Genomic DNA, 15,278 nt, shown 5'->3' with positions numbered 1-15,278 from the left:
TATTACCTGGGAGTAGCCTGGAGAAAAAATACCATGATACCTAACTCCGTACGGTTTCTCATGTATCTCTAGAGCTGGACATGCAGTTTCTTAGTTCACCATTTTTCAACCAGTTTTGAGATGTCAGTTATTTTTGGAGATTTTGTCAGTATGAACAAACATGCATACCCACATCAAGCAGGAATCTGCCTGCTGGTGCCACCAGTGTGATCTCAGCTTCGTGTCCCAGTTTGAACAGAAAGGGAAGGACAAGAGACATGCCTTGCTGGGAACAGAACAACTCTACGGGTGTGTATCTGTCATGGCGGTTTCTCAAGGACTGATTGAAACCCACACAACAAACTCTTAGCAGCAACAAAATACCATCACAGACCTCACTACTTCTTTTAAGCACAGAGAACATGTCGTTTATCTTGCCCTTTCTGACATACGGACCGTATAAAACACAAAACTGCACCGAGGCAAGATAAACTATTGAAAAGACCGAAGGAGAGAGGGAAGAGACAAACCAAATTAGTCACATCGCCCGCTCTCTCCTGGAGCACGTTCAGCTTCCGTGACGGTATGCGTTATGTACATCCCCACCATTTATCAGCGAGCATGACCTGTAACAGCAGTAGCAGCTGGGCAAAGTCGTTATTCCTCCTCCTCTGAAGCACCACAGGAAAAGAAAACCTGTGAATCCCACCCCCAGGATGCTTGCTCTCCTGTCAAGAGCACGGTATGGCGGGCTGGCAGCCAAGAGAGACTCGACTGAGATGGATAGCACAGGCCACCATTTGTTCTCTGATCGGCTAACAAACACTGGAAGATCCATTTGTTGCAAGTGCTTATGACAGGAGGGGAATACTGTGAGAGACCATAGCCACCCACCCGCCTTCTGTCAAAAATCAATAAAAAACATCCTTTAAATAGTGCTATCAATCATAACTGGTTCCCAACTACTCTTGTGGCACTCAGTTTGTCTATTTAGCGCTGTTCAGTAGCCTCTGCCTGGGTTAAGGAGGTCTCATGCTCTCTCCATACCATCCAAATACGCTTGTCCAGGCTCTCCATCTTCCTCAGGAAGAAAATGTTGCCCCATGAACTACAGGTACGCAACACAAGCAGCTGGTTTGCTGTTTGCCATTTGCCATATCCACAGCTGACAGGGCAAAAACTGCGAGTAGAAGTTTACCTCAGAAAAATACTGGGAAGGGAGGGAGGAAGAAAACAGTTCACAGAACACATCAGTTACCAACATTTGATGGCAACTCTCTCTTGGAAACTCTTCCCTGCAGAGTGGGAGCGGGAATGAACAGTGAGAGGTGGTTCTGTCCTCAGTGCCAAAAACTGTTTAGGTGGTCACTTGCTAACTGGGAGAGAATGGGGAGGAGAATCAGAAGTGACAATCCTTTTGTATTTTTAATGATTAGTTTAAAATCAAGCAGACATTATGCTGGCAAGGCAAAATTAACATTATTCCTACCCCACCATGCCACCCATCATCTCCAGCATCCAAATAGATGTTAACTCAGTTGATCATACGCTTGTAACTCATGACAAATTTTATCATGAATCCTCTGTCAAACTCCAGTGAAACAGAAAAAAAAAAATCAGATAATTTTCATTTACAAAACCTTGCACAGTGACTACCTGCATTAGGAGTTAACCTACATTGGAGAGTCATAGGCTTAAACTTCTCCTAAACAATACAGTCAACACTAGAGGCTAATTGGAAGAATGGGCAAGCACTAACCAGGACAGATACTTACTGATGCAATAAAAAAAGAAAAGCCTGTAAGTATAGGACCAGTATAGCCAAAAGGATTGCCTCCGAATTAAATTTCCTAAGAGGTTTATCTGATTGGTGAACAATAAATTCAAATTAAGTCCACTGAAATCAATATAACGATCACATTTTGTATCCCTGAGGAGCCATCAGGAGCCAATTGTGAGACTGCAAAAACCTCAGCTTAAATTAGAAGCTGTGGTCTGAACACATGCTATTGTGTTTCAGTGATGAAGTTTTCTTTAAGACGAACTCAGAAAAGCAGGCAACACTATATGTACAACAAGAACCAGGAAGGTAGGGAGTCGCTGCATGAATTAAGGATGCAGTGTTAGCCTTCGCTTCAAATTCCTTATTTTATATTCAACTTAGTTCCATGCACTTTTGGCTAAGATAAGGGAGCTACAAAGACAAGTTGTGTTTGTTTGTCTAAAGATAACATCTGTAATTACATACCCGGGCAAAAAAGAAATTTCTGCTAATAAACAAGGTTTTCTTCCATGAAAATAGGTTGTTTTTGAAAGAGCCACAATCTGTCTCCCTGTGTGCCTGGGAAAAATGGTCATCAGTCTTCACCCTGACTTAGATTTTGCCTCAGTTAATTAAAGTATTTACTTTCTCGTTTCCTTTTGCCCTGTCTGATGAGAAAAGTACTTCGTGAAAAATTCTCTTTACGTTTCCTTCCATATCAGGAGCATTATTTTTTTTAGGATTGCATCCTTTCCATGATTTAAAAAACAAACAGATGAGTTAGCTTATCACACTGAGCCACTTTGCAATCTTACTAGAAATATTACTGTAAGGAAGAGAATCTAAGATGCGCTTAAAACCAAATGTCTTCCTGTATGGAAAAGCTTTTCTCCCCTTTTTCACTTTTTTTTGTTTCTTTGTTTATTTATTTGTTTTCGCTTTCTTCTCTGCATTAGCCCTCACATCTATCTCCCAAAGATGCAACAACAGGATATTCAGAAAAACTGCTGCATACTGAGGATCCACAAGCCCTTCTGAAGAGCCTTTCAGCCTACCATCTTTGATTGCCTCTACTGGGATTCAGCTTTCTTAAAGCTGCTTCTGAGGCTGGGAAAAGTAGTATGCATTAAAAATACACAAAACACCACTTTAGGCAGTCAAGTACATCTCAGCAGAGCTGTTCATGATCCTTCCGACAGTGGAGAATGCAGAGAGCGTGCCCAATCCATCACTAATCTTTACAGGCACACACAAAAAGTCGGTAAGAAGGGTGAAGTCAGCACCACACCCCTCACCGAGGGGATAATCCCAGTTACGCATGATGCAACCCGACTGCAAAGACCATTACCAAAATCCCCCTGTGTGCTCCACCAAAGCTGTATATATTATTTACAGAGAAGATAATTATTTCAGTATTTAATCCTTTCTACTCTGAAATACAAGCAGCTATGTTCCAGCGAGCTCGAATCATCATCTAAAACATAATTTGCATGAAAGGATCAGTGAAAAATGACATGGTTAATATCAGGACTTTTTGTTTCTAAAGGGCAACCGGCGCTCTATTAATGCATTCACATATATAACTGTTTTACATTCCAAACCAAACCCTGTCTAGTTCTATTATGATTTCAGATAAACTTTTCTTCTACAAAGACAGATATGCAAGCCTTAAATCTCTGATACCAATTTATTTACAAGCACCATCCTATCAGTAAATATTGCTCCTTATCTTGCCTCTGATTTAAAATGCTGAATTGTTCATACTTTACATGTCAGGAGTTTCTTAAACTACTTAGGTAGCCTTTAGGACTAGAAATTCGAATCCGCAAACCGTGAATATGCAAACACTGTTCACCCATCCACACCCCGGCCCCACTTTGCCCCAGGAAGTTTACCAGTGCGCAGAGCAAGTCTACTGCTTCCAAGATAAGCTCCTGATGGCCAATTCGTGTGACTCCAAGATCTTCCAGTTCTTGATGAGTAATGCGTAGTAGCTGGTCACCACTGATCTTCTCTCTCTCAAAGTTCTTTATATATTGCTGCAGGCAATCATCAAGACCTGCAGAAACAGGATGGAAGAAATCAAGAAAACAGTTAGCAACATTTTGTACTGCCACAGGAAGAAATAACAGGCTGAAACCAAAAATCAAGCCAACAGAGGATACTTGCCCTATCTTTCAGAGAAGTATTTTAGCATTACAAAAAAATGTAATGCTACCCAGAAATCTAAAGATTCGGAGAGCTATGGCAGCCCATGGCTTTTCCATCTGTGGATGATATCAACCTGAACTCCGAACAGATCCCTGAATTCTTGTAGTACAATGTCTGTCTGGCAGTTCCTAATAACACTTATATTAGCAATGCCTCCATTACATCTGGGAGGGGAGAGGAGAAGAGGGAACAATGGAAGGGAGGAAGACTTGCATCCTTCTCTGGGTGCAGCATATCAACTGATGCTGTTAATTATTGCAGCACTGTAAGAGACTGGAAACAAGGGAAAGCATTTGTGCCAGAGACAAATTCTAAGGGAATAATGACAGCATGACGCCATACATCCAGGAGTGACCAGCTATCAGTGCCTCTTAACCTCGCTCCCAGCGTACTTCTGCCATGGTAGGTCGCATGATAAGGAGGGGCTGCTGGAGATGCCCTCAGCTAGGAACCCAGTCTCATCATGGGACGCTTGACTACAGTGCCCCATGCAGCGACACACAAAACAGCAGTGCCGCATCATAGCATCTCTCCTACTCCAAGACTGTCCACATGCTGCTGAGCCACCCGAAAGTTCACAGATCATGCCAGCCCCTAGAACAAGCTGCAAAGAGCTCTAGAGGACAAGAAAGGTGGTAGGACAGTGAATGCGTAAACTGGGCCCCAACTGCAGCAGCAGATCCGGCTCAATGTACCTCAGTTCAGAAGCTGTATGGAGTCACTCAAGTCACACAAATGCTTGCTGAGCATGAAAAGCCACTAAAAATCAAGACCTGGGTGCGCTCCCCAGAACAGAGTAATCAGGGAGCAGAAACAGGCCTGCGGCGCCAAAAAAGATCCTAGAAGTCCATGCCACACATTTGCCCAGGATGTGGATGACAGGATTAGGTCCTGCTTTGGGGACCACCCCTATTCTAGCTATTCAGTTTGATTATCAATCTAATGACATGGAGCTGACTACACATTTTGCCTGGAGGAAAGAGCGCTGCAGAACGTGAGATAATCCATCGTGCTTCTCTCTCCCAGCAATCTTTGCCTAAGAGGGCCAGACCAGTACAGGGAAGCTCTGCAGTGTGTGCATCCCTATGCCAAGGGCATAAAGAAGACCCTTGAGTATTTGGTGGGAACATTTTTACTTGCTAATCAAAATGTCTGAAAAATCTGAAGACACACGGAGGAGAAAGGACTGATCTAACTGCTGAGCCCCAGCTGCCTCCTACGAGCCCCAGCTTATAGCATAAAGCTTATCTGAAACTGGTTTTGTTGCATTTTCGGTTCTCATTCAGCCCTTTTAGGGTGTAGCCATAACTCCAAAGAGACTCACATGAGGAACATGTTGGTACCGCAGGCAGGGATGCCCCAGTGCCTGGCCAGCTTGCCATTCCTGCCTCGGCCCCTGGGCAAGCATCACCCACGCTATGTCGCTGTTACAACACAGCAGCACAATCTCCACGTGGCTTTAACTTCTAGAATTCACATACCAAAACCAAACCCCATGCAAACACACTAAGTCAAATACTCCAGGCCCAAGACACAGGAGCAGGTTCCTGATTCCAGCAGCCTCCGACCAAGGCCTTCCAGAGCCTGCCCCCCTATTTCCTGCCTCTGTAACAAAGCCACTTGAAGGTCTAGGTTAATCAAGCATTTGGAGCTATGCCTTCCATTCATTTCCCTTTCTAATCAAATAGTTGTTCAAATCAGTCATATACTCTGTTACAACATATTAACAGAAAACAAAAGTGGTGATCCAGGACTGATCATGTATTGCATCTTGCCACACAGCCTGGTTCTCAGATGTGTTTGACCAGCTTGTGAGGAGCTAAAAATTGTTTCCTAATTCTCCAACAAAGAAAATACAAATGGTTAAACTTCCAATAAGAGCAATGATCTACTAAAACCTTTATTCTCCTAAGTTCCATTCTCCTACAGCAGAGGAAACTGAATTATCAGAACGACCAAGACTGATCCATAAAATGACCTGGTTGCCACATGCACGCATGGAAAAGACGACAGGAACACTCACTAAAGTAAAAATAACACAGCCTGCTGCTTTGTGGGGTGCCCCATTGTATTTTTGATATTTTTCCCTTTGTACTTAAATAATGAAAACTCTGCCTTTGGCCTTAGAACTGCTTGTTAATCAAATGCAATGATTCACTGTAAAACAACGCGAGACATGCATAGTCGGTGTGATGTACAACGGGAAGATCTTAATTTGTCTCTTTCTTAGACACCATTGCCTCAGAACATGTGGAAGAGCATGAGTTCTGCATATTCCCAAGGCATTTCAATGGGAGCCCTGAATTCATCCAAATGTTGCTGTCCCTCTCTTACATGCTAGGCAATGCTCATCATTATTAGCAAACAGACAAGCATCAATAAAAATCAGGTGGTATTCTCTGCCATTTACCAAGTCACAGCGCTACAAGAATTCATTTAAATGTTCAAATTTAGGTTGCAAAAGGAAATAATTTTTCTCAAATCTTCTTGAATCTACTTTACTTGTTCACACACACACAAGATACCATTATCTGATATAAGCCTGCTTGATTTATCCATATTTGTCCATATTTTCCCCCAAAGCCCTTCTTAGCCCAAGTTTTCCATCTGATATAGTAATTGCATGAACTGTTTTACAAGCACAGTCCAATGTATAATGGCATGTATTTTTTGAAATAAATTTAATATTCTTGACAATACATAAAACATTTCATCTAAAAATGTATTAAAAATAGGCCACAGATGTGCTTTTGCTAAATGACTAAAAAAGAAGGAACTGATATTCCTGAACTTAAGTCCCACACTGCTTACATAGACCGCTGAATGAGAATAATAACATTAAAATATCCAACGTCATCAGGTATTCTGTGATTCTGTATCACAAAAAATTAATTCCCAGCTAAGAGAGTAGCAACACAAATCCAGAATAAGACATGACAGATGCACTTAATAAACACTTACTGACAGTTAATTCTAAATAAAGCCATTACTCTTCCTCCTCCTGCTATCTATATATTTTTGTCATTCAGATGTAATCTAGATGGATGCATGTAGTTCATATAGGGTAAGAAAAAAATTTAAGACAACAAAAATATTACTGACAATTGCTTGACTCATCAATTTCGTAAAAACTACAGCCAGGAAAGAACAAAATAATTTAACCGTAGATTGAGTGACATTTTCAGAATAGCTTGCCACAACTGCTTCCCCTCATTCCCTAAAAAGAACATCCTTTTAAAGTCATTTATTTCTGTCATTCTATTTCTTAATTAAAAAGCAGGAATTCCTTTTTGTAAACAAAACCCTGCACAGAAAGGAAATAATAATACCAATAATACAAAAAGGCCACCAGCATTCCTCACCCACACCTTTTGTCCCCAGAGCCACAGCAGAGAGCCCTGTTTGCCAGCAGCCGTCCAGCTGCTGCTGCCTTCGGATCAACAGGAGGGGAGCTGCAGGGAATGGGCGTCCCTGGCTGATAATGCCATTTCACTTGGGACAGGACAAGATGGACCAAAAAAAAACCCCATCAGGTGCCTGGGGTCCATGGAAACACCCTGCAAGCTGACAGGGAAAGCACAGCTTTCTTAAGAGCACTCTATCTTTTACCATATTCCTTCAAGTCCAGCATTCACCCAACTGCAATGTAGCAAGAAGTTTTTCTAGCCATCAAGGTCTGGTCTGCTCCGCTTCTATCCCCAGATGCCCTCATATCCAAGGTTGTCACACAACCCACGTAACCACAGGAATCCCAGCAAATAACTCAGTTTGATGTTCTGTTCCCTGTTTCTGGGCATGGGTGCGATTAAGGTTGCCAAGCACCTATCAGTCCTGGATATTTCAAGAACAGTGGCCTCTGTCCAAAAATCAGGTTCGATATTATATTCTGGATGCATAAGGCCCCGTAGTGTATCAAACAGGTTTTGTGATGTCAATACACAAGTAACAGCCTCACATTCAACAACTCTATTCCTCACCCAAAATAACCCCAAGATTTTTTGAGTATATGTAAAGGCACAGATGTTCCAATAATAACAGAGTTTAAAGTAAAACTGTATGAAGGCACCCCTCTTCCTTTCAGACCTACTTTTTAAAGGAAACACTGTATAATTTTTTTTTCTTTTTTCTTGAAAGATTCTCGTCCTCCAGAAATAACACAGACCTCCAAGGACGCCAACTACTCAAGAAGCACTCCTCTGCCCGCCGTGCTTTCCACATGGGCTTATCAGCCACAGGGTCTGGCAACGCTCTCCACACCCCACTATACACGCATTACCTGGCAGTTTGATTGGGGTCCAGGAGAGCATTTAAGATGTTAAGTTAATATATTGCTCACCTTTGTCAGCTGGCACACACCTGAGGTGTTATGTACACTGATGGACTATTCTGTGCATTAACAGAAAAGGAGTAACTCTTTTCATTAAGTTTAAAGCAAGCTCGACCTCACCTGTGGGACTAAAGAAATAAAAAACAATAGTAAAAGAAAAAAAGTTCCTCCAAAAAAAACTGCTCAGAAGAGTCAGCACTTTTAACATTAAAAAAAAAAGAATCTCTCTAGAAAAGTTTCTCTTGCAAGTAGAACATACTGGAGCTGGTTTTTTTCCCCCTATGCCATCATTGAGTTCTACCTTGTGTGGGCCAAGTCAGAGTTCATCAAATCATTAACAATTTTTTAATGGCTCACACATGGGAAATTGGGCTGATTTCTGTGCAATGAATTCCTTTTATTACAACAGGATGGTAGAAACTGAACAAGAAATGTTTAATTTCATTTTTTTTACTCATACGATTTTCTGGAATAAGATTGCAAGATGCAGAGCTACCCTCCAGGGAAATCTTCCATGCTTGCAATCTCCTAACTAATAACACAACTGTACACTTCATGATCTCTCGTAGGTATTGTCTTATTTTGATGTGTGTAACAGATTATCTTTTGAAACGAGCAAACCGACAAACTACCCTGCAATTCAGTGTCAGAACAGGTTATGCACATCTGTGGTAGTTCAAACTCCGGTGACCCTCTCCATGAAATACACCCTGAGGTTCTGATCCCACAGTCTGCTCCTCCTCTGCAAGCAGTTCAGTCTTTCCTCTCGCCTCTAAGAGACTAAAAGGTATTAAAATCATCTTTTTCTATGGCTAGATCTGAACTAAAATTTGTAATCAGCTGTTCAGATATACAGGAGACGATACGGTTCTAAAAATAGTGGCAACTAAGTAGAATATTATTCCCCATATTGGTGGCAAAAGAATTTTTCCTTAAGATTGGAAAACTACAGTGAAAATACCAGAGCTTGTGTCCTTATCAGCCCTCCTTGCAGTTTGGGGCTAGGGGAAAGAGATGAACATTACAGGCTTAACTATCATACATGAACCTTCGATAAGGGAGTATATTTTTACACTCCCCTGGTAAATCAGAATGAGGATGCAAACTGACAGCTTCCCCTGGCAAGTCCTTGTTCTGTAAACCCATTTACTGAAGAGCAACACATGGAATAATTTTGCATGGGAGGGAAAGGCACACAGCTTGCTTAGAAAACAAATGACAGGTGTGGGGCTTTTCTTTTTCTTTAGATATAAGGCAAACAAATTAAGGTTTCAATCTGAACAGAAAGAGTATGCTCTACATGAACTTCATCCGTTTTATACCTTAACAAATAAATACAAAATCAAGCAATGGAGTGTAGCACAGAACTTAACAAGTCATTTAAAAAAAATTTAAACTAGAGTTCAGTATAACCTGGACATTTATGTAGCACTATCCAGCGTCTTTTCAGATTGTAAACTATTATTTGCAACATTTTTACCTAAACTAGCTTGATGGAAGGGACCACTAAAACATTAAATCTTCAGAAAAAAAGTCACATTTGTTTTCTTCCCGCTCACCATTAAATATGCAATAAATTTAAGCCCACTATTCTTAAGGACTGACCACCTTAGAAACTGCACGTGAATCTATGTAGGTTTCAAACTTAAATGTTCAACTGAGTTCCTGAGAAGTTAAAACATTGTGCTGTGACTTATGCATTTGCACCTAGGCTTTATTAATCCAAAGCCGGTAGGCCACTAGCCTATTCACTTTAATTATGCAAAAATACAAGGTTTCCTTACGTCAAAGAGCAAGACAAGCAGGCAGGAACTTCTCCCTCTCTTCCACCTCAAGCATGAGCTGCTCCTGGGCACAGACACTGCAGGCAGCCCAGAGCAGGCAGCTCTCCCCGCCACAGCTCTCCTACTGGGGGTACGCACTCACGCTTCTTCCCTAGAAGAACCAGAGCGCAAGAGGGGAGACTAGGAAAGGCCAAGTTTCCCCCGAATCTGTCCACGGGAGATGGGCATTTGGAAACTCTCCATGTTCCTCAGTCTGGATGTCACCGCAGAAACCAGGAGGAAGCCAAGCCAGCCGCTTCCCCACCTGAGAGGCAACGAGAATTCTCCTCTGCCCACGTAAGGGATGCTCACTGCATCGGGGTCTCCAGCACCTCCTGGGCTTCATATGTGACAAACAGATGTCACAGTTATCCGTGCCAAAAGACAGAGCAAAGAACAGAATGTTTTAAGTCTAGTAGACGACAAATGCCTACTGTGGACAGGACGGCCGTGAAAAAATAATGCCTTATCCCAGAAGAACACTGCAGGTAGGACAGCAAAAGAAACACCAGAAGCAGCTTTCATTACAGATTGGGAAAAAAATTACAATATATTTAAAACTGGGGAGAATAAAAATATATTAATTGCTGGCCCCATATTTATGAATGGGTACAGGATTAATGAAAAAAAAGAATTGCCAAATGCCTGCATTACAGGCCGTATTTGCAAAAAAGCAGGACAATCACTTTGTGCGCTGGTTATCTGCAATTTCAGGCAAAAGCCCTCTAACTGCAAAACATATTTGTGCTTCACTCTATAGAATTATTCTCTCTCTCTCACTCCCTCTCTCTCTGTATATATCTGAGTCAAAGAAAATTCCAAAAGCGTTAAAAACAAACATTAAAAATGACTGAGAAGATCCACATAATTATTCCTTCAAGCATAACATGTGTATTCATAGAATATAGTATAAGATTACATGTTTTCCACGTGCGGTTTAGGGTAGATGTATTTTTTCCTAGGAATCTTCAACTGTTCATAGTCAAAACATTAGCTGAAAAGTACTGCTAACTAAAAACTACATTTTTAGGCAATGAAAAAGGAACACGGTACGTTAAAAAAAACCACTTTATATCCACTGGATACACACTGCTACATCCAGGAAAGCACATTAAGTTTGTAGAATGAAGAACTCAGAAGATGTGAACGTGAGCAGCAGCAACATAATCCAAACTCAGCCTCTCCTGAAGGTATTATAAATGCCGAGACCCTGGCTACTATACCAGAGGTACCCTGTACAGCAGTGAGGTAAATAAGGAAGGTATCACACTGAAGAGATGTGCAACATAAGAAACTGAAATACAAGTATATTTTAGACCTTGATTTTGCTGTTCTTTGTAAGGTCCTCGCCAGTAGAAGGGCCTGCGATCGATCAAAGAAAAAGCCACCAGTGATCGAGGAGATGGCATTATGCCAGGTGAGAACTTGGGAGTCAAAGAGTGTATTTGCGACAGCGGTGGGTTGAAGCAGAAGTCTGAGGTGAAAGAAGGACTGCATCAAGTCACTATGAATTCTGTAATTAAAAATCAAATCCTGTTTGAGGAACCTAACTCTAACATGTCTGCTGTTTCTGTGCCTACAGATACACTCTGTTTTCATGACCATGAATTCTTATGAGACCCGGATATATTAATTTTATGACCACGTTGGCAATAAATGGCAATTTTAATCATCAGAAAATTGCAGAAACTTCAAAACTGAGTGGATCATACATGGCTCATCAACAGCTTTACTTTACGAAGAATTTCACACTGACTAACTTTTAAAAGAGTTTTGTTGAAAAAATAAAATGAAATTTTAAAAAGGAGTCAGAGAGACAGAAAGTGTACATGTAGACTAATTACAAGCATGATTTAAAGATACACAAGAATGGACTGGCTGCAGTGTCTAATAGGGCATATTTTCAATAAAATCAGTCCGTGCTCTTAGACTACTCATAATCAGGGCTTAGAATGGCAAGTTAGACTTGCTAATTACCAGAATAATATCCAAAGTGTTCTGTTTCACTGTTGATAAATGTAATCATTCATATTTCTCTGGGAGCTTTTTGTTTCCATTATGCCCATCTGTGTAGCAAAGCCAAATCTTCACGCAAGCACATACAAGTTTTGCAATGTATTTGAAATCTTAAAACACGGATAACACTGCAACAACCAGTGTTGAGCTCTATTTCTATGAAATTCAAGGATTAGTATCCCTGATTATCAATATTGTTCTCAATGTAAGAGGTTATAATTATTGTTATATTTAGGACTCATTATTGGATTACAATGACCACATTGTTCAACTACAGCTGTGGCCTTTGCACACGAGAAATGCTGAAGTTTGCTGAAAAGTTAGCGTGGCTGATAATGGCAGCGGAAATCTCTTTGCTAGTGGAAGGGAGAGGAGCTTGCCAAACAACCCACAGCATCATTATGTATCAGGAATCCCTCAGATGAAGCTAATCAAAGGAATGCATCCATTCACTCCTTATAAACACTACTACACCCCACTGCAGCAGCCTACAGCAGCCACAATGGGGATGGGATGAGAAAGTGTGCATTCCTCCTCATAATTCGGTGTATAAAATGACAGATTTTAAGCTCGCATTCTTTTTTTTTTTTTTGGCCCCCTCCCCCAGAATCCCACTTGTATTCTGAACAAAGAGACCATATCGGCTAATGGGGAAGTGGAGGTGAAAGGTGCAAATATTTATTCTACCAAAACCAGAAGTTCTACAATAAGTTGTCCAAACATTATCAAGATTATAAGACTATAAACACTGAATGAAATACCACCCCTAAAATTTCAAAGAGGAAATCCCATTATTATCTCTTTTTTTTTTCCTACTTCAATCTATGCCCACATGATTTTTGAAGCAGCTTTGAGGACATGGAATGTACCATCCAAGCTTTGCAAAATCAAGAGGAGAAAGTGGCATTGTCACTTTACATGTAATAATATATTTTTATGATACACGAGAATCCAGACAGTCTAGTCTCACTCAGGGTCCCATGATGCTACAGTCTGTACAAAGTAATATTCAAGGAGATATGGCCGTGACCCAAGACACTTGATAAACTTCTCTTTCTCCATGAAATTCAAGCTGGCTAGCTAATAAAGGCAGATCCCTCAAAAGACACTTTTATTTCTACTCTGACTTTGCAGTTTTCTCACTTTCACAGTCACCCTCCTTCCCATTTTTCACATGTGTTCCACTTTGCAGAGTACCTCAGGAGAGGGAAGTCTTCCTGGATCCAATCAATGTTTAACTTCTTCCTCCGAGTACTACATTTCTGCTCCAATTATCACATGTAAACTTGAATACACTGCAACTACCTTAGTATACAGGCATTTTTCAATCAACGTCATAAAATTAGGGTTCTAAATAGCATTAACTAACAGCTATTTGATTTGTGTTTCATCAGATAGATTTTTTAAATTTCAAACGCTACCATTTTTCTCCTCTAAAATGATTCCTTGTACAACATCTGCCTGCATCACTACCACTGTAGGGATTTGCTGTTTTCTCAGAACTTGCTCCCATACATCAGACTGTAAGGAGTAACTTTATTACTAATCAGCTCCTCACAAAATATAAAGCAATTTATGAACGAGCACAACAAGAAGTTTTTCTCAGCAGTGTCCTCCTGACTGTAGAGCTTCTAGAGATTTATCTTCGCGCTAGTGCAATGCAACTTTACGAGATGAAAACTCAGCTTATCGCCAAACATAAATATTCTAGTGCCTATAAAAAAAAAAAAAAAAAAAAGGCTACACTACTGGTTTACAAGAGGAGAACAACATCTGCTCTACAAGGAGATGAACAACTGTCCATCTAACAACAGCCTGTGGCTTTATGACTTCTCCAATACATCTCTCAAGCAAGCAGCGGGAACCAATGATATTGCAGTAGGCTGAAGTGAGTACCACCGGGCTGAAGACCACCACCAGCGTAACAGGGACAGAGCTGGAAAGGGTTAGTGAGGGCACGGTCTGCTTTTCTGCTCAAAGCAAACCAGCCCCCCATCTGTCCCAGCCCCGGGGCTATGGCTGCGCAGCTCCGACCCAGGTTGCACTAATGCACAGCACCGGCCCTCCGAACAATTTTGCACGGCACAGCAATGACAAACTACCACATTCCCAAACACGACTGTAAGCATTGAAATGCAACCACCTTATCCCCTAAGGATGGGAGGCTTTGTCTAAATAGGTGTGGTATTGGCTTCTTCAACAGTTTATAAGAGGCTATAAAGCTGAAAAAAAAAATCCTCATGATTTAAGATAGAAAAGTCTTCGTTTTCCATAGCTTTTCAGTGTCTCCCATGATTATTTGCAGCTGTGCTTCACACCAGCACATGACTATAGGAAGTGCAAAGCCATCAAGTGTCCAAGCCTACAGCAGGCAGACAGGAGGGAAAGTTTCTTCAAACTCTGAGTGAACTCCCTCCCGTTCATTCTTCCTTCTCGCAACGCCCATGCAATTCCCAGGCTTGGAGCTCTCTTTTAGCAGAAGCTCGCACAATTCAGCACAGTGTGAGATTTGGGACGGTTTTAGGGTTGTGGGCAGAAAAAGCTGTACATCCCCCTCCACATGACAAAGAAACAGCTGTAACTTAAAATCATTGGTCAAATACTTTGATATGTGTAGGAGTGTCATGAAGAAGAAAGGGAAAGCTATACTTCTAATACTCATCGCTTCCATCAGTTCATATACATCGTCTCAGTAACCATCCCACCCCTCCGCAAAATATAAATGAATCATATATTAAAGGGAAAAAACAAGTATAATATGTAAGACAGTCAGAAGATGTTTATGTAAGCCAAGCACTCCCCTGACATTAACCAAGTAAGTAAATAAGTACTGGTTGTTCTTTCAAATGCCTTCCCATGTTTGCATTTTTACAGCACGCTCCGGAGCAGCCACATTAAACACACTGCTGTTGTCACAAGAAGGGCGCTCCTCTTCTCCCTCCCTCACATGGGCTAATATATGCTATTACGCAAAATAGTCGAATAAGCTCTGCCACAGCCTTTATTATAGTTCTTCATCACCAAAACCAGCTCTGCTGCCAAGAATTTATTATGTCAGAAGGCATCCTTTCGGAGCAAGCTGGAACATCGTGTCCCCAGAGACATAATGCAACAGTTGTTAAAGCTTTCCTTTACCTCAGTACTTTACACTGACTCCCAC

General features: G+C 41.2%; 1 protein-coding gene across 6 annotated transcripts in view; it reads right to left on the bottom strand.

The window, feature by feature from the left end:
* Positions 1-15,278, bottom strand: part of CNKSR2 (connector enhancer of kinase suppressor of Ras 2) — a 216,650-nt gene that overhangs the window by 175,278 nt on the left and 26,094 nt on the right. For all 6 annotated transcript variants that reach the window (XM_063342919.1, XM_063342929.1, XM_063342934.1 and 3 more), the window contains exon 2: positions 3,637-3,800. In XM_063342919.1, the coding sequence (XP_063198989.1) occupies positions 3,637-3,800 (164 nt within the window). The remainder of the gene's footprint in view (positions 1-3,636; positions 3,801-15,278) is intronic.

The sequence above is a fragment of the Chroicocephalus ridibundus genome, chromosome 1 (assembly GCF_963924245.1).
Source record: "Chroicocephalus ridibundus chromosome 1, bChrRid1.1, whole genome shotgun sequence".
NCBI lineage: Eukaryota > Metazoa > Chordata > Aves > Charadriiformes > Laridae > Chroicocephalus > Chroicocephalus ridibundus.
Note: the sequence above shows the minus strand (reverse complement) of the source record. Positions and strands in the feature narration are given on the sequence as shown.